At 42.1% G+C, this 19,852-nt stretch overlaps 1 protein-coding gene across 3 annotated transcripts in view; it reads right to left on the minus strand.

The window, feature by feature from the left end:
- nek8 (NIMA-related kinase 8) overlaps positions 1 to 19,852 on the minus strand; it is a 59,104-nt gene that overhangs the window by 26,818 nt on the left and 12,434 nt on the right. Inside the window, exons 4-10 of one of the 3 annotated variants that reach the window (XM_059655413.1) lie at positions 15,273 to 15,404; positions 13,176 to 13,384; positions 12,904 to 12,983; positions 10,661 to 10,845; positions 3,240 to 3,387; positions 1,405 to 1,481; positions 618 to 735 (exon numbers count right to left, since the gene is read on the minus strand). In XM_059655413.1, the coding sequence (XP_059511396.1) occupies positions 618 to 735; positions 1,405 to 1,481; positions 3,240 to 3,387; positions 10,661 to 10,845; positions 12,904 to 12,983; positions 13,176 to 13,384; positions 15,273 to 15,404 (949 nt within the window). Of the gene's footprint in view, positions 1 to 617; positions 736 to 1,404; positions 1,482 to 3,239; positions 3,388 to 10,660; positions 10,849 to 12,903; positions 12,984 to 13,175; positions 13,385 to 15,272; positions 15,405 to 19,852 lie in introns of all 3 variants that reach the window. The other 2 variants (XM_048557529.2, XM_048557530.2) reach the window with 2 other exon arrangements.

Here is a 19,852-nt window from a genome sequence, read left to right on the forward strand (position 1 = left end):
AACGAACCTCAGAGTTCAAAAACCAGGCAGGAAAACACACCAATGCTTCATCAGAGGCTGCACTGAGGATGTTACCAAGCACGGTAACAAAATATCTGCAAAACAACAAACCAGTTGGCGAGCCAACCAATCTCAACAGTCTTCAGACATTTTAAAACAATTCACATAAAAGTCTGAAAATTAATAACTTTTTGCTCCATTCAAGTTGAGGCAAAGATAGTTCAGCTTGTAGACTGCCAAGCTTGCAAATAAAGGATTATAAGTAGAGATCTCATTGAGGTCCACAATTTGACATTCCATCAGTTCAAGGAAAATGCCTATCTACAAGGGTCATAAAAATGTATCTGTGTGTAGCATTACATGGCCACGGAGTATTGTCAAATAGGTTTCCTGGTTCAAAGCCAAAGAAACAAAGCACGGTCTATCAGACCATAGCAAATACACCATGGCTGAAGTTCTGACAGAGGTCAATGTTTGATTAATTGAGCAATTGATGAGAAGGGGCTTTCATTCAGCAGCAAACTTTCAAAAAATTCTGTTAAATCTAAGAGAAAGTGATTGAACATTATCCAGCTTTTTACAGAGGTTTTTATATTTCAAACACAAAAAATTCTCACCATTGTCTCCTCTTCCCCAAGAGAACACTTCACGGTCATTGGTTACCACCAAAACATGTGATGCCCCACACGAAACCTGGGCAATCTCATATCCGAGCAGTGCCTCAACAATTTTAGGCTGTGGGGAAGAATCCAGAAACAGAAAGCTCTTAATACATTAGCTGCAAAATACAGTGTTCTATTCGTTTTTGAACAAACTATGGAAATGTTTAATTCGGCTTCTCTTTCTTTTGCAGAAAGCATCAAAAGTAGTGCTGCAGTCAATGCAAGAAACTGTTTCTTTTAAAGTATTTTGTCACTTATTGTCATTATTCCTCCTTACTCTTCTTCCTCAACAGGAAATAATTAAAAGTCTGGACATAATTCCACAGGCAGGAGGCATCCATTGGTCTCTTATGTGAGTGTTGCTTTTGTGTGTAACCCATAATCACAATCTGCAATTATGCACAATCTACATGCACTGCTTGCTGGAACCACATACAACTTGGTCAAGAACATCTTACAGGAAAGATGTGGTAAAGAGAGGTTTATAGAAAGAAATCCAAAAAAATTATAGCCTAGGCAGTAAAGGTGTAGCTGCCAATCTGGAGCAATGGCAAAGAGTATGGGTAGGCTGCTCTATAAGGCAACTTCACCACCAAGCCTGAATGCTAAACGGCAACTTCATCAATAGAACTACAGCAGAGAAAAAACTCAGACATTCAGGAAAGGAAAAGGGGAGATATAAGCAAGGAAACAAAAGCTACAAGCATAAATGAAGAGAGGTGTGGAAGAAAATTCAACTTACCTGTGTTACATCATTGAAAGTGCCGTGACCTAAACAACCATTGCTACCATTTCCAAATGACATTATTATCCCTCTGTCTGAAAAAGAATTAATTGTGCAAATGTGTAAGACACAGGTTTCACCTTATAAATGCCTAAATAGGAAAGTCTTCCTCTACATATTTAACAACATACAGCTGAAAATGTATGGATTATGTCTAAGCTTCCTTGCTCTCATCAGGACAATTTGCAAGAAATACCAAAGTAAAAGGAAAAGAAACATTTATATTGTACAAGAGGGGTTGACAATCAGATTCTGACCGATAGGGACACTGCCATAGAGAATGTATCAGTTATATAGTAATTATAAGTTAACTGCCAAACTTTATTTAGATTTTAACCCAGAAAGGTTGACTCTGATTAGCCAAGAATTGTCCTGAGAAATGAACCATTTTTGCTGTCACCTATTTTGTTTTGTTGAAGCAGGCAAGCATGTATACATGTTCTTTCTGTGTGCAAAGAACAAAGTCCTGTGTATTAATACATATAGCTTCCAGCACACGCAAATGTGCCATACTTCAAGCCCAGATGACCATCATAAACTGTTTTGGATTTTATGGGTCCATCAACGTTATTTTCAAGTATTAGAAACAGCTGAAGCAACTGTATATTGTCTATTCTCAGCTTCTGTATCTATCCTACGTTTTCTTCAAGTTGTCTAAACTGCATATCTTCATCCTCTGAACTCTGATGGCCCTGTCTCCTCTTATATAGTTTCAACCAGACATTAATTTCCAAAGTCAGTTTCAGTTTCTTAGGTTCCTTAACATCTTATTAAGTTTCTTTTCACAATTGGGATCTGGTTCAAAACAATACAAGCTTTGGCCACAGATTTCGTCATGCTATATGCTGTACTTCTGTGTTTCTCACAGGATTCACTGAACTGCAAGGAGAAATTACAACTCAAGCTATTCTAAATTCCAAGGCCAACTGCCAGCTTCCCACTGCCATTTCATCCATGGCTAAGAAACTGAACTCAAAACAAAATGCACCAGAGTTGTGACACTATCAGGTTAGTCAACGTGAGCTTTTAGTACAACATAAAGCTTGATTAAGCAAATTGGATTTCTGCCAATTTGGGGGCATTATTTTCATAATTTGGAAAGTTGCAGTTTCGAGACCTGTACTACTCTGGAGGAACTTTAACTTGTGCAAGGCAGTAGTGATTTCTGTATTATTGAATAGTGTACATTCTACTTTGCTGAAGCATTTATTGCAATAGAGAGATTTGCAAATGAAGTATGTCAAAGTACTAATGTTTTAGCAAAAACATTTGGGTTTCTAAGGAAAAGAAACACAATAAATAAGCTGAGTGAATAAGAACTATCATGGCAACAATAACCTGCACTGTGTCTAGATTGTGCCACACTGTGAAACCATTTGAACATAAAGAAAGACTTGTATTTATATAGCATTTCTTCATCACTGGACCATTTTACATGAAGCACTTTTGAAGTGTCAACCCCGTTACATGAAATGCAACAGCCAATTTGTGATGGCAAACTCCCACAGACTGCAATGTGATAATAATCAGATAACCCACCTTTGTGATATTAGACGAAATATAAATATTGGATAGGACAAGAGGGAGAAACGCCATTACTCTTCTTCAAAATGGTGCCATAGATTATTTTACATCCACCAGAGCTGACAAATAGGTCTCGATTCAATGTCTCATAAAGATGGAACCGCTAGTAGTAGAGTACTCCCTAAGTACTGCACTGAAGTAAGGACGCACTAAATTATTAAACCTTTTTTCAGAGAAGGCAAGTATTTTAGTCACCTGCATTATCCTACCTGTAAGACACGCTGTAAAAAGGTCTCCACAAGAGACATGCTTGATTGCCACTCCAGACTGACCTTCTAGAAACCTAGAGATAAACTGGGGCTGGGTCTGTTCTATGGAACCAGGGAGAGATACATCTCCAGTGCCTACAGGAGGAGCCTGAAAAGTAGTAGAGCCAGTTAGTAGTAGATTAAGCACTATTGAGGATGCTGCTTATTATCAAATTTTATTGAATTCTGGGACAATAATGCCATATTAACGTTTTGTGTACTCTGTACTCATATTTTTCACTCAGCAATTACTTAAATGCAGAAATAGGAGAACAATCAAGAATCTTGAGGATTTTATGAAGAAACAGTGGTAACGTGCTCTGAGGAAAATGAAACTTGAAATATTGTGCTGGATCTTACCACATGTTGGCAAAGTTCCAAATAATTGAGTTTCATGGTGGGTTTCTCTCCATAAGACTCAGTGCGTTTTCTCGCACTACCATCCCAAACTCACCTCATTAACTAATTCAGAGACAGTAGGAACTGCAGGTGCTGGAGAATCTGAGATAACAAGGTACAGAGCTGGATGAACACAGCAGACCAAGCAGCAGCAGAGGAGCAGGAAAGCCGATGTTTCGGGGGTCTAGGCCTGAAACGCCGGCTTTCCTGCTCCTCTGATGCTGCTTGGCCTGCTGTGTTCATCCAGCTCTGCACCTTGTTATCTCATTAACTACTTATCCTGTTTACTTACGTTGCCTCTTTCATCCAATACTAACTTGATTTGCCCGTTCACTGTGGTCAATACTTGCCATTGTTGGGCTCTCCCAGAATATATCTACATCCCTGGCACGGTGCAATTTGTGGAATGGTATTGCACACCTGGCCAAGCACTCGTAAGTCTGGAACTACCCTGTATGCTTACAGAGATTCATTCTGGCTATAAGTAAGAAGGCAAGATAGGGGTTCACCTTTGTGGATAGGGACCAAGATGTCCGAGTTGAGAGAGTGCTACAGAGGAGGGACATCCTGTTTCCTCAGGACTGGCCAAGACATCAGATTCTGTCAGCCAGGTCCAAGGTTGCCACCTGGATCAGGGCAGACTCTATGGTCCAGGGAAACACAGTGCAATACAGGAAGAAGGACAATCATCTTTTCTGTTCCACCAGGCTAAGTGTCAACAACTTCTTCCTATTGCTTTGGCATTGCCTTCGGTACTGCACGCACACTGCCAAGGCTCAAGCTCTCCTATTCCTCACTATTGCATGCAACAACCTTTCTTATTTGCTTTTTCCAACTCCAAACTCCCAAATGCTCCCTCCCCACCTCACTCAGATCACTTCATCAACTTTCCCCCATCTACACACCCTATGAGAGGAGAGGATCTGGGCTCAGGCAGCGAGGACCAGGATGGACATGGAAACTGCCATAACCCAACACCCAAATAAGAAGCATTGTTTGTTGTTGTGTTACTCTCCAATTACTACCACTGGGAATTTAATGTTAAATGCCACAATTTTTACCCCTTGTTAGCGATCTTTCTCTCCTGCAGGCACCAGCAAAATGTCCCTGGTGTCTGTTATCAAGATATGCACTCCACAAGACATGTCTTCCTCTACTTCTGAGAAGACAGCATGGATTCCTTAAATGAAGCACTGGAAAGGCTCACGACTGGCACCACCCAACGACAGAGATACTGACACCTCAATGGGTATACTATCTAGATTAGACTCAGGAACATCAACTGGGTGAGTACTTCACTGCTATGCCTTCGCAACTGGCTGAGGAAGAAAACAGACAAGTTGCTGGCAGTTAGAGGACTGCCAGAAACCTTCTCAGTCCCAGACAGAAGAGGACCCCATGCTGTTGGCAATCAGTCTGGCATGCACAATCTGACACAGAGCAACTGGAAGATTTGTTGGGGACGCTGGGCAAGCTAACACAAAGACGACCGGACTGCAGCGACATGATTAGGACCATGCTGCCTCAAGCATGTGACTGCAGTTTCCTCCATGGACGGGTTGGCAGCTTCTACGGAGAGGCAGGTCCAGGAATCCAAGAGGCTATTGGATACACACACAGACCTGTACTCCATCGATCTAACCATCAACGATGGCAAGGTGACAGGGTGATAAGGGACACTGACCACACTCCAGGTACCGTTATTCACAAGGATCATGTCAATAGACACCCAGCCAAAAGGGGAAACAGAAACATACTCCCCAGAAGTCTCTTCTCAGGGCACATTAGACCAGCCAGTCTTCCACCTCTGCTCTGCCTGCTAGCCTTAGCCCTGTGGGAGGCCAAGCTGAGGTAGGCGCACTTGCCTCTGGGCAGGAAATACTCACCACCTCTGGGCCTTCGAGACAAAAGTGAACTCGGGATTGCCCAAGCAAACCTTCAAAGCAAACAAGATTCACTATAGGCCAAGTTCCCTCCACCCAGCTGCAAATCTCAGGACTGCGCTCAGACATAGTGACAGAAAAAGAAAGTAGGCAACATTCTGAGGGCACGTATGTGGCACAGATGACAAGTTACTGTAAATACATTATCATATCTGTAAATATAAAATCTCTTTTCACCACCATGTGTGTGAGAGTCTCTGTCTAGCTGTGACTATGGCATTGAAGGTACATGGCCTACGCATCGTTTGTGCAACATAATGTTCCACAGTCCAAGGTGTGAAGTGAACAGCTCCTGCGCTATGTTCAAGCAATCAGTAAATCACAACTGAGTGCTACTTTGGCAACTATGCTCATCTTTCAAAGTAGATACACATTGTTACTACATTACACGCAGTAGTGGTAATTCTTCATTATTTCTGCATGATATGGTCAGGAGTGCTTGGGGAAAGGGTTTTGACCAAACATTTAATGCCAAGGTTCACAAAGCAGTAAAGCTTACATGTGTGTTTCATCTTCACGTATCAAGGTCTGTGAGTAATGCTGTTGTCCTTTGAAGGGCCTCACATTGTTAGAACTTGAAGAACCCTCTGTCGCAGGAAGGAGTCCATAATTCACCCATTCAGAGGGCATCACAGCTATTTTCATCTTCATCGTGCACTTGCTAAAGCATAAGACCTTAAGACCATAAGACATAGGAGTGGATGTAAGGCCATTCGGCCCATCAAGTCCACTCCGCCATTTAAACCATGGCTGATGGGCATTTCAACTCCACTTCCCTGCACTCTCCCTGTAGCCCTAGATTCCTTGTGAGATCAAGGATTTATCGATCTCTGCCTTGAAGGTATCCAACATCCCGGCCTCCACTGCACTCCGTGGCAATGAATTCCACAAGCCCACCACTCTCTGGCTGAAGAAATGTTGTCTCATTTCTGTTTTAAATTTATCCCCTCTAATTTTAAGGCTGTGCCCACGGGTCCTAGTCTCCCCGTCTAACACAAACAACTTCCTAGCGTCCACTCCTTCTAAGCCATACATTATCTTGTAAGTTTCTATTAGATCTCCCCTCAACCTTCGAAACTCTAATGAGTACAATCCCAGGATCCTAGCCGTTCATCATATGTTAAACCTACCATTCCAGGGATCATCCACGTGAATCTCCGCTGGACACACTCCAGGGCTAGTATGTCCTTCCTGAGGTGTGGGGCCCAAAATTGGACACAGTATTCTAAATGGGGCCTAACTAGAGCTTTATAAAGCATCAGAAGCACATCACTGCTTTTATATTCCTACCCTCTTGAGATAAACGACAACATTATATTCACTTTCTTAATCACGGACTCTACCTACAAGTTAACCTTTAGAGAATCCTGGACCAACACTCCCAGATCCCTTTGTACTTCTGCTTTACGCATGTTGCATGATGGAATTCAACAGCACTCAGTCCTTCAGCAGTGATTCTCAAGCACCACATCTGTTTCTTGGGGAACCCCAAATGTAAACAACCCCTCCCTCATAGTATTCCACCCCACCGCCCCACCATGGAAGTAAAAGTGCTCTTTACCATTCACAACATCCACAAACTTTCACAAGAGCTGTTTCTCTGTCGTGCTCTATCATCTCACCCACTTATATCTTGAGTTTTCCCCCTCTTCAGTATTGTAATCTACATGCCAGCATTCTAATTCAATACCCACAATTAAGTTTCTCAGACTCCCTCCTATGGCAGTGGTCCCTAATAACCCTCCTCTAACCTTTTAGAGGATGCTTCCCCAGGGTTTACCATGGCCTACTCCCTTGAGCATCTTAGCAAGACATCTTCAAATAAAGAGTGACTAGACCCTAGAGTGACATCTGTACGTTGCCCTGACCGTTTCTTGTAACTCTCCAGACTAGTTGCACTGGATTCACGTGCTGACCTTAGGCCATTCCCAAACAGCAGAACTATGGCCACCCAGATCATGATGCCCCAACCAGCCAACTAATTGTATCCAAACTCCTAAACAGATATTGGAGGCTGTCACTGACTCACTATGTCAGGACCCCCTTATTCAAAGGTATTTCCCTAGATTTGAGTGAGAATTTGAGTCATGGCCATATGTTTGACATGTACGCGGCCAGTACATGGTGCAGATGTGATACTGAAACAGCAGTGTGCCGTACTGCAACATATCCACACTCTTGACTGATTATTACTGACAAGCATAACAAACTGCCTGACTTTGTGCCTTTGATAAACTGTAAGGCCTGGCAGAAGTACGGTGAACCTCAGAAGCCAAGAGGACAAAGCACTAAAAGGCAAAGCAAGGCAGGATATTGAAGTAGACACCAAGCACCAGAAGAGCAGGCAAGCAACTATGAAATGAAGCCTGGTCAAGCCTGTGAAGTGGGTGTGTCCCTGTAGCAGCAGTGTAATGAAAGGTGCCAGTGCATTCCAAAGTGCAGTATGGCAGAAGTGTACTGTAAATGGATTGGAGATGTGCCATGATGATGCAGATAGGGTGCAATATGTCAGATGCCCATGAACATGGGGTGCGTGCAGTCACTGCCCACACACTGTGCCTTGCCTTAAGACACTGGTGCTGGGTGTCCAAGATGGAGGTCTAGAGGAGCTGCAGTTGCCAAGTAACCACTCTAAAGTTCATGCTGGGAATTCTTGGTGTCTAGTTTCTTTCTGGCGATTGGTGCATATTAAGCAGGCAGGGTTAGTAATAATGAAGGGTGATAATGAGTGATAATCTCTGTAAATAGGTTTTTTACCACTCACTATCAAGAATCTTGTCTCAACATCCAGACCTTTGTTGAAAAACATGACAAGCATTTGACAAGATCCCTCACTGCAGGCTGGTCTAGAAGATTAAGTCACATGGGATCCATAGTTATTTAGAAAATTGGATACAAAATTGGCTTGTTATATAAGCAAAGAGTTTTTATGGAGGGATATTTTCCTCACTGGAGGTCTATGACCAGTGGTGTTCTGCAAGGATCAGGGCTGGGAGATTTTTATATTACATATAAAAAAGATTGGATTAAAACATAGGTAACCTGGTTAGTAAGTTTGCAGATGACACAAAGAATGGAGGAGTTATGGATAGTGATGCAAAAGGATAAAACAGGATATTGATCAGTTGGAAATTTGGGCAATGAAATGGCAGATGGAATTTAATCCATATAAGTATGAGGTGATGCATTTTGGGAGGTCAAATGCAGTAAAGAACAGGACCTTGAGAAACATTGATATACAGTGAGATCTTGGTAGAAGTCCATAACTCCCCGAAAGTGGGCAACACAAGTGGGGAAGGTGGTAAAGGTGGCACTCAGCACACCTGCCTTCATCGTTTGGAGCAATGAGCATAAACATTGGCAAGTCATGTTGCAGCTGGATAAAACTTTAATTAGACCACATTTGGAGTAGCATGTGCAGTTCTGGTCACCATACAATAGGAAGGATGTGGAGGCTTTGCAGTGGGTGCAAAAGAGCTCTATTAGGATGCTACCTATATTGCAGTGTATTAGATAAAAGGAGAGGTTAGGCTAACTTGGATTGTTCTTGCTATAGCATCAGAGGCTGAGGAGCGACCTAATGGAAGTACATAAAATTATGAGAGGCATGGATAGGGTAGGTGGTCAGATTTTTCCAAGGGTGAAAATGTCAAATAATTGGAGATATAGGTTTCAGGTGAGGTGGGGGGAAAGTTTAAAGAGATAGGATAGGCAAGTTTTTTTACATATAGGGTGGTAGGTAGTTGGAATATACTGCCAGGAGAGGCGTTAGAAGCAGATATGACTGCATTGTTTAAAAGACGTTTAGACAGCCATATGAATAGGGAGGAAATAGAGGGACTTGGTCCTTGTGCAGGCAGATGGGATTAACTTTAGATAGGCAATGTGATCAGACAGGGTGGGTCAAACGGCTTGTTCGGGTGCTGTATTGCTCCACTTTGAGCTCCAAGCATCTGATGATTTTGTAGAATTTGTTGACCATAAATAATTTTCCTTTTACAAATTTAAAATTGTAACTACATTCTAAATACTTGAAGTCATTACACAGAATGCAAATAAACAAGTGATTTGGCCCAAATTGCTGATATTAGTGTTTACACTTCAAATGAGCATTTTCCATTCTGTCCCTGTACTGTTCTTCTTCTATATCGTATCTCCCATAAATTTCATAAAGTATTTTGATTGGATGGTATAAAATTATCTTATATTTCTAGCATTGTTTGAAGGAAATGACATGAACTCTTTGCACTTTGTTGAATTGTCCAATTGGATCTTTGACATTTAACTGAACCAGCAGACCTGTTACACAGAACACAGAACATAGAACAGTACAGACCCTTCGGCCCACAAAGTTGTGCCGAACTTTTACCCTAATCCTAAGGTTTATCTAACATCCACCCCTACCTTATACTCTCATCCATATGCATATCTAATAGCCACTTAAGTGCCCGTAATGAGGCCGAATCCACTACCCTCTCCGGCAATGCATTCCACACCCCTATCACTCTCTGAGTAAAGAACCTACCTCTGACGTCTCCTCTGTATCTACCTCCACTCACTTTAAAACCATGCCCCCTCGTAATAGGTACCTCCACCCTTGGAAAAGGTTTCTGTCTGTCTACTCTATCTATACCTCTCAACATTTTGTACACCTCTATCAAGTCACCTCTCATCCTTCATTGCTCTAAAGAGAAAAGCCCTAGCTCTCTCAACCTTTCCTCGTAAGACCTTCCCTCCATTCCAGGCAACATCCTGGTAAATCTCCTCTGCACCTTTTCCAAGACCTCCGCATCTTCCCTGTATTGAGGCGACCAGAACTGGGTACAATACTCCAGATGTGGGCAGTATAACACCTCTTCTGAAGGGCATTTCCTCTAAAGATGCAAAACTCTTTCACGATTATGCTCACACTCTGGAAGGGGGTTTGAATCTGGAATATGTTTACTCACTTTAAGTACTAGTAACTGTAATTTACATTTTACCACAAGGTTTTTTTATCTCTTAGACATAACTGCATTTGCAACATTTTCTGAAGCTTACCTCCCACATGATAAGTCGTCCTGATCTGGTCACTCCTGCTTTTTGAGTTCTCCCAGCAGAGACCTGTACTACCTCAGTGTTGAGCATTGGCAGCCTGAGAGGAGAAATGATTCCACTTCCCCAAGTATACACGGTAGAAAGGGGAAGAGGTATCCCTGACTTAGTGGAGTTTATAAGGAATCCACCTGCTATCATAGAAAGTACAAACAGAATATAATATTCTGTCTAAAAACATTGCAATTAAAATATTCTTACTAATGTAGATCAAAATATTTAATATATGATAAAATATGAATGAATCTTGCCGGCGAATCTTAGTGGCAAAAAGTACAACAGTTTCAATAGCAACAGTTCTGAAGCTGCAGTGGCAGTGTCTTTGATCCGCTTTGTCATATTTGCATTTCCTGAATGACTCCATTACTTACGCTTTCATTAATCTGCTTAATAGATATTCCACCTGCTAAAAATGCTGTGAAAAAAAATTCTGGGACAGGTTCTAAATTTGCTTTCTTTTTACAATTTGACTCTTTATTCCCAACTCCCCTCCATTGTACCTTAACAGCTACATTTTGAAACATTTACAGAATGGAATGCTACCTAATGCAATTTCTGAAGATTGCCTCCAAAATGGCAGGTTTCTTGGCTGACAAGCCCAAGTCACTCAGGCCTTTTCTCATAATTCAGATTCCTGAACTTGAATGTCTCCTGTTCACTCAACAAGAATTGAATATGGCATAAAGGTCAGTCTGACAAAAATAACAGTCCTGTTAGATCACAATATCCTCTGACTTGTATTCAGTTCTCCAGGCTATCTAGTTCAATATTCTGCCCTACTTCAGAAAACCAGAGCAAAATTGGTAGATTGCAGAAATGAATACCAGATAAATAGAGGGTAATGTAAGATGAAATATTCTCATGAGTAAAATAAAGAATTGAATGGTAAATCCTTTTATAGCAGCAGAGGTGGAAGCAGATTATCTACTGATCCTGAAAAGCTACTTTTAAAGGATATGGACTACCTTCAAGACTCAGAATACACCCAGACTTAATCCTTCTCACTATATATCTGGTGCCAATATTCTCCTTCTCCCTCACCACACTTCCACGTGACCATGTAAATGCAGTGCACACACAGCGAGTTAAACTAAGACTATCTCAATTGACACACTATCCCCAGCCAAAATGGAGATTATTGAGTAACTCCCCTCCCTGTCAATAATGTTTGGAGTTTATTTTGTGTTCATTACATAATAGAATTATCTTCCACTAACTGTATCCGCTTTTATTGGGAGACTTTGGTGCAGTTCAGTCATGAGTCTGCTGCAGTCCATAGCATCTAACTAAAAACACAATATACATTTACTGACCAAATAACCTTTGTTGTGAAATAGATTGCTGCTGTTAATATTGCCATAAATGTCAACCCACCTACAACACACTTACTGACAGTGGTCTCAATATTCACATGAATCAAAGGCATAGAAGTTAGACATGGCACATTTCTAGATCCCTCTGCACAAATTACTTCCAAGCATTGCTGAGAGCGAAAGATCAACATGAGCATGTCTGTCTATCACAATATTGCCTGCCAGTAATATCATATAACTACCAGACATATGTGTAATTTTCTATTTCAGTTATCAGCTGAATATCATCCAAAAAGAGTCAAAAGAAAAGCATCTCACCCAGACCAGATCTCAATATGGAGCATTCTTAATATAGCAGAAGTCTGTTAGAAGACAATTTGAATTGCACAATTCAAATTATGAAGACAGTAGGCATGTGGGGCAAGACAAATAAAAGAGTAAAACATGGCTGTGTTGAGGATGCAGTGCTCACCCACAATACAGAGTTTTAAGTCCTAATCCCTAACAGGTTGTGAAAGTAAATTCAATAAATTTGATGATTTGTTGGCTAGTAGCCGTGAAATCTGTTGGGTTGTCTCTAAAACCTGATAGTTTCACTGATGTCTTTCATCCAAACTCTTGTGACTCAATGTCCCATCTCATGGTCTAACAAATTACTCAATCAAAATTAAAAATCACTAAAATGCCCATCACCATTTTTTCAGGACATTTGGGGATGTGTAAACAATATTAATAAGGAATAAAATAAACTGGGCTAAAATTAATAAATTCACTACAAACATTGCTTTTGTACAGTTTGAACTTATTTAGCCAACTGCTGCTGGAGATCACTAATTTTGAATAAAACAATTCCACTTCCAGGATAGTTTTTCCTACCTCTTGACTTAGCACTGCTCACCCTTCCACCAGTCCGCCTGTGTGAAGCAGGAGCCACTGTCGATAACGGCTTTTCAATTCTGTCATGACCAAATTAGAGCCTGCTTTAATTTCCATTCATTCCCCCAATAAACTCATATTATTACAGTTGTACATGTGAAATTATTATTGAAAAATTACTCCATTACCACTGAATTTTTTTCAAAAGCTGCATAAAATAGGTACATAAAACATCTGCACTTTCAGGATGTGAACTAGTCCCAGCCACTTACCTCCTCATCCTTACACTACCAATATCAGTGTAGAGATTCAGAAGAGCCCGGATGCAAATAGGCTGAGCCATTATCTCACTGAGTTGAGGGCGTTTGGATGGGTCAAGACTCAACATGCTCAAAATCAGCTGGCGCAGCTCAGGACTGTACTGGTCAGATATGGGGGCAAATGTACCACTCATGATCTTCAGCACCAGAGCTGGCAGATTCTGGAAAGGCAGTCAAAATTGAATATATGTCAAAGCACCTTGCAGAATTTATTTCCATTCATTTAACAAAAGCTTCAGGGCAAGTTGCAAAATTCCAGCAACCACAACAAACTCCCTTAAATAACTTTAGTCGAATATCAAAGTATCACTGCAATTCTAGCTATTCCAGATTTATCTACTCCCCCATACAGAAATACCACAAGAATAAAAATCACATTTCAACCTGCATTTCATCACTGCATTAAGTCAAAAGAACTTAGTTTTTTTTTCCTGGCTACAAAACATTCTACATATTCTTCCAATAACATACAAATCTTAGAATTAGAATGTCATGGCCAACAATAAGATGCATTAAATATACCCACAGGAATCAACTTCTTCACAGCAGCCTGCCTGATTGTGGAGATGTCTCTCAGATCTCCCAACTAGCATTACATCACCTTCCATTTATCAGCACTTTTAACATAAAATATCTTGCAGAATCTGAATCAAGATTTTTAATGTAAAATCTTTATCACCCCGATATGCCTTTTCAATTTCCCGCATCTTGCCAAAAGCATTTTATTAGAACTCCAGAAAAAGAAATGAGTCAGAAAGTAACATTTAGTTGTATCTTAGCAATGACACTGACCTTTCTCATGCTGAACTTGATTTTCTTCCTTATTAGTAACGACATTTTTAACAGTTTCAAAATTCATATGTCAATCATATGAAATATGACACTTGTCATCCCAATTAGACGCCAATATCATCAAAGAACAAAATCTTGAACATGAGCTTCATCATTCATCTGTTTCACCACTTCCAATAATTTTTATTATTTTGAAGGTACTTTTCTTTACTCCCATGTACATAATATTGCAAGACCAAATTTTGAGTATCTAAGAATTTATATTGTCCACCAGGACAGGTGGGAAAATTGGGCTAGCAATCTAAGGATAATATTCTAGGAATATGGGATTGGTACCCCAGCATGGCAGATGGTGAAATCTGAATTCTATAAATATCAAGCCTAATGGCAACCATTTTGATTGTTGTAAAATCCCATCTGTTTCACTAACATTCTGTAATGAAGAAAATCTGCCACCCTTAACTACTGGTGGCCTAGATGTGACTCAGCAATCTGCTTGAGTCTTTACTGCCTTCTGGGCAATCAGGGATGGGTGCAAAATGCTGGCTCAGCAAGAAATGCTCACATCCAATAAACAAATTTTTAAAACATTCCCTCCATTACACCCATCAATGAAAGTTGCTCTGTACAGTGCTTCTCTTCAATACACTCCTTTTTCCATGGTTTTAAACTTATGCACATCTTACAATGGTTGAATTTACTGTAAAGATGATGCTTCTTTATACAATTCAACTTGACGCTTGGCTCAATATCGACAATTCACCAGAATTACACAACAATGCAGCAACTTCATTGTCTATATTGGAACATAAAATAATCCTTATATTACACAATCATTCTTCCTTCCTATTGTAATTCAAAGCATATCAAATATATATTATTGTAAAAAAAACAAATGGAACAAGAGCAATGATACATGATTCATCATGCACTGATTCCATCCTCTTAACTACAATCTCCATCACAAGGACATGGAAGTCTGTAATCATTTATCAAATAAAGCAGTACTCTAACCAGTCTGTTTAATCTAATCTCTTCAAAAGGTTTAATTCTGCATTATATTGTAAATGCACCACAAAAGACACCAGAAAGTCTCACAATGTAGAGGATATCTAATTTTGTACATGTATTTTGAAACTGTACACTGAACTGAAAGATTCAGGTAAAGTTCTGATCAGGAGGCCTCACCATCCCATTCCACAGTAAAATTCTTATCGTGAAATTTAATACTGTTATTTAAAAGCTTTAGTTTCTTACAGCAGCTTCAAAAGCCCTCTTCAAACTGGCCAGCTCATACAAAACACAGCCCAATGCCCAGATATCACTCTTTTGGTTGTATGGCTTTCCTTCGCACAGTTCTGGAGAGATATAACATGGAGTTCCCACCACCTATAAAACAACAAGATCTGTTTCATTTAAGACAATATTTTCATCATTAAATAGGCCACGCGAAAATTGATTGGATTAGAAAATCAAAATAATTTAAAGCAACTCGCCTGTTTTTCTCTAGAGGCAGAGGGCAATTCAACACAATTGCACCCACCCATTAATATGATAAATGTGTTTTCATTGCCCCAAAATAGGTTCACAAGCCTATAGCTGGGTAGTTACCACAAGCCCAAAGAAAGCAAAACCAATAGCATTAAGACTGGGAGCTGGTCCACCAACACCAAACTCCCAAAACCTGAACTAAAATATCAAAGTATAAAGTATGAAGTAGCAAGCAGACCGCTTGGATACCAATGAAGATTCTTAGGTGCATTAAAAGATCAGTCAGACACACTTGTTATTCTTTATTTAAGTCAACGGAAAAATGACTGAAATAAACTTCTAAAGCAAACCGATAGGGAAGTTTTAGATTAGCCATGATCATATTAAATGGTAGGGCCAGGTTAACAGGCTGAATGGTCTACGTACATAGGCCAATATTCATAAGTATTTTATTTGGCATTCCAAAGACAAAACAAAATGAGAGTTGATGCACATCTGAGAATAAATTATGATACTAGATCACGGCATGGTGGCTCAGTGGTTAGTACTGCTGCCTCATAGCACCAGGGTCCTGGGCTCAATTCCACCCTCGGGTAATTGTCTGTGTGGAGTTTGCACATTCTCCCTGTGTCTCTGTGGGTTTCCTTCAGGTGCTATGGTTTCCTCCCACAGTCCAAAGATGCACAGGATAGGTGGTTTGACCATGCTAAATTGCCTGCAGTGTTCAGGGGTGTGTAGATTAGGTGGGTTATAGGGGGGTGGGCTCTGAGGGTCAGCATGGACTTGCTGGGCCAAAGGGCCTGTTTCCACACTGGAGGGATTCTATGATTACAAACCAGAAATGTTTGACTGGATTTCAGACTTAGGTATGTGAATGTGTAATGAGTAGGCACTGATGTCACCACACCTTAACTTACAGGTCTACCTGCCTGCAGACAGCCTGTAGAATTTAGCCCATTAAGTCTTTTATTTTCTCCACAGAAACTGTCAGGTTTAATAAGTTTCTCCAGCACTTTCTGTTCTATTTCACACTTCCAGCATCCGGACTACTCTGCTTGAGAATAAATCAGCTTTGATTCAGGAATGAAGTACTTATTTTGACTTGTACAGGAAATCACTTTGGCACGATCGAAGTCTTGGCAGTCTGCATGATCTACAACAAAGAACCAGAAGAAAGGTGCTACATTTGAAAGGCTTTGCAAAACCAAGCTGGGTCAATGATTAAACTTTGCCAACAGCAAAGCGAACCTAACCTCAGAAACAAGACATTAAAATTGGATCAGGATCTATACAGATTCAAACAGCAAATGGTAACCTTGTGTTAGTTCAGTTAATGGCAGCAACTACACCACATCAATTCAATTCAAACACAAAAAGCAGAAAACAGCTTATTGAAAGGCAGAGATCATACATTTAAGATAAACAGGATGGTTAGAAGAAAATATTTTGTACGGTGTAGTGAAATATGTTTCAACTATATGTGACAGAAAAGTCACAATGCTAATTTAATGCAAAATTAGTTGCTGAGCTATATAAGATATAAGAAAGCAAAAGCTTAGTCAGAGAAACATCTTAAAGAAACAGTGAGATATAGAGGGAGGATTCCAGATGCTGGCGTACAGGCAGCTGAAAGCACAGCTTCCAATGGTGGCGCAATTAAAATGAGGGGGATGCTCAAGAAGCCAGAATAAGGCAAGAGAAGGGTTCAGAGATGGAGGTGATAACAAGACATTGAAACAAGTGAGGCCATGCAGCAACTTGAAATTTGAAAGGATGAGATTTTAAGTTTAGTCAGAAGTGCATATGTTTGCTGCGCAATGTTTTTTATTCATTAAAGAATATATGCATTGCTGGCTATGCCTGCATTTATTGCCCATCCTGACTGCCCCTGAGATGTGGTAGTGACCTGTCTTCTCGAACCACACCAGACTATCTAGTGCAGCTAGATCCATAATGCTACTAGGAGGTGTAGATTTAAGAGTTTGGCCCTTGGAGAATGAAGGAACAGTCATATATTTCCCATTCACGAATTAAAGTGGTTTGGAGCGCAACTTGCAGGTGGTGGTGTCCCCATGTATTTGCTTGCCCATATCCTTCTAGATGGAAAAACTGGGATTAGAAGATGTTGCTGAAGGAACCTTGGTGAGTTGATGTCGTGCACAGTAGACAGTACACACCGTTACTACTGACTGTCAGTGGTGAAGGGACAGAATCTTTGCGGATGTGGTGTCAATCAAGTGACTGCTTTGTTCTGAATAGCGTCAAGCATCTTGAGTGTTGTTCTAGCTACAATGGGTAAGAGGAATATTCCCTCACATTTCTGACACATAGCTTGTCTATGATGGACAGGTTTTGTGGAGTCAGAGGTCAGTTACTCGCTGCAGAATATCTAACCCACTCCTCTTAGTGGCAAAAACCAGCTCTCTAATAAGCAACAGAGATAATGGGAACTGCAGATGCTGGAGATTCCAAGATAATAAAATGTGAGGCTGGATGAACACAGCAGGCCAAGCAGCATCTCAGGAGCACAAAAGCTGACGTTTCGGGCCTAGACCCTTCATCAGAGAGGGGGATGGGGGGAGGGAACTGGAATAAATAGGGAGAGAGGGGGAGGCGGACCGAAGATGGAGAGTAAAGAAGATAGGTGGAGAAGGTGTGGGTGGGGAGGTAGGGAGGGGATAGGTCAGTCCAGGGAAGACGGACAGGTCAAGGAGGTGGGATAGGTTAGTAGGTAGCTGGGGGTGCGGCTTGGGGTGGGAGGAAGGGATGGGTGAGAGGAAGAACCGGTTAGGGAGGCAGAGACAGGTTGGACTGGTTTTGGGATGCAGTGGGTGGGGGGGAAGAGCTGGGCTGGTTGTGTGGTGCAGTGGGGGGAGGGGATGAACTGGGCTGGTTTAGGGATGCAGTGGGGGAAGGGGAGATTTTGAAACTGGTGAAGTCCACATTGATACCATATGGCTGCAGGGTTCCCAGGCGGAATATGAGTTGCTGTTCCTGCAACCTTCGGGTGGCATCATTGTGGCAGTGCAGGAGGCCCATGATGGACATGTCATCAAGAGAATGGGAGGGGGAGTGGAAATGGTTTGCGACTGGGCGGTGCAGTTGTTTGTTGCGAACTGAGCGGAGGTGTTCTGCAAAGCGGTCCCCAAGCCTCCGCTTGGTTTCCCCAATGTAGAGAAAGCCGCACCGGGTACAGTGGATGCAGTATACCACATTGGCAGATGTGCAGGTGAACCTCTGCTTAATGTGGAATGTCATCTTGGGGCCTGGGATGGGGGTGAGGGAGGAGGTGTGGGGACAAGTGTAGCATTTCCTGCGGTTGCAGGGGAAGGTGCCGGGTGTACACTCTCATCCGCCTAGCGGAACTCGTCTCCACCGACACTCTCATCCGCCTAGCGGAACTCGTCCTCACACTCAACAACTTCTCTTTTGACTCCTCCCACTTCCTACAGACTAAGGGGGTGGCCATGGGCACCCGCATGGGCCCCAGCTATGCCTGCCTCTTTGTAGGTTACGTGGAACAGTCCATCTTCCGCACCTACACAGGCCCCAAACCCCACCTCTTCCTCCGGTACATTGATGACTGTATCGGCGCCGCCTCTTGCTCCCCAGAGGAGCTCGAACAGTTCATCCACTTCACCAACACCTTCCACCCCAACCTTCAGTTCACCTGGGCCATCTCCAGCACATCCCTCACCTTCCTGGACCTCTCAGTCTCCATCTCAGGCAACCAGCTTGTAACTGATGTCCATTTCAAGCCCACCGACTCCCACAGCTACCTAGAATACACCTCCTCCCACCCACCCTCCTGCAAAAATTCCATCCCCTATTCCCAATTCCTCCGCCTCCGCCGCATCTGCTCCCACGATAAGACATTCCACTCCCGCACATCCCAGATGTCCAAGTTCTTTAAGGACCGCAACTTCCCCCCCACGGTGATTGAGAACGCCCTTGACCGCGTCTCCCGCATTTCCCGCGACACATCCCTCACACCCCGCCCCCGCCACAACCGCCCCAAGAGGATCCCCCTCGTTCTCACACACCACCCTACCAACCTCCGGATACAACGCATTATCCTCCGACACTTCCGCCATTTACAATCCGACCCCACCACCCAAAACATTTTTCCATCCCCACCCCTGTCTGCTTTCCGGAGAGACCACTCTCTCCGTGACTCCCTTGTTCGCTCCACACTGCCCTCCAACCCCACCACACCCGGCACCTTCCCCTGCAACCGCAGGAAATGCTACACTTGTCCCCACACCTCCTCCCTCACCCCCATCCCAGGCCCCAAGATGACATTCCACATTAAGCAGAGGTTCACCTGCACATCTGCCAATGTGGTA

Source organism: Stegostoma tigrinum, chromosome 27, assembly GCF_030684315.1.
Source record: "Stegostoma tigrinum isolate sSteTig4 chromosome 27, sSteTig4.hap1, whole genome shotgun sequence".
NCBI classification, from domain to species: Eukaryota; Metazoa; Chordata; class Chondrichthyes; order Orectolobiformes; family Stegostomatidae; genus Stegostoma; species Stegostoma tigrinum.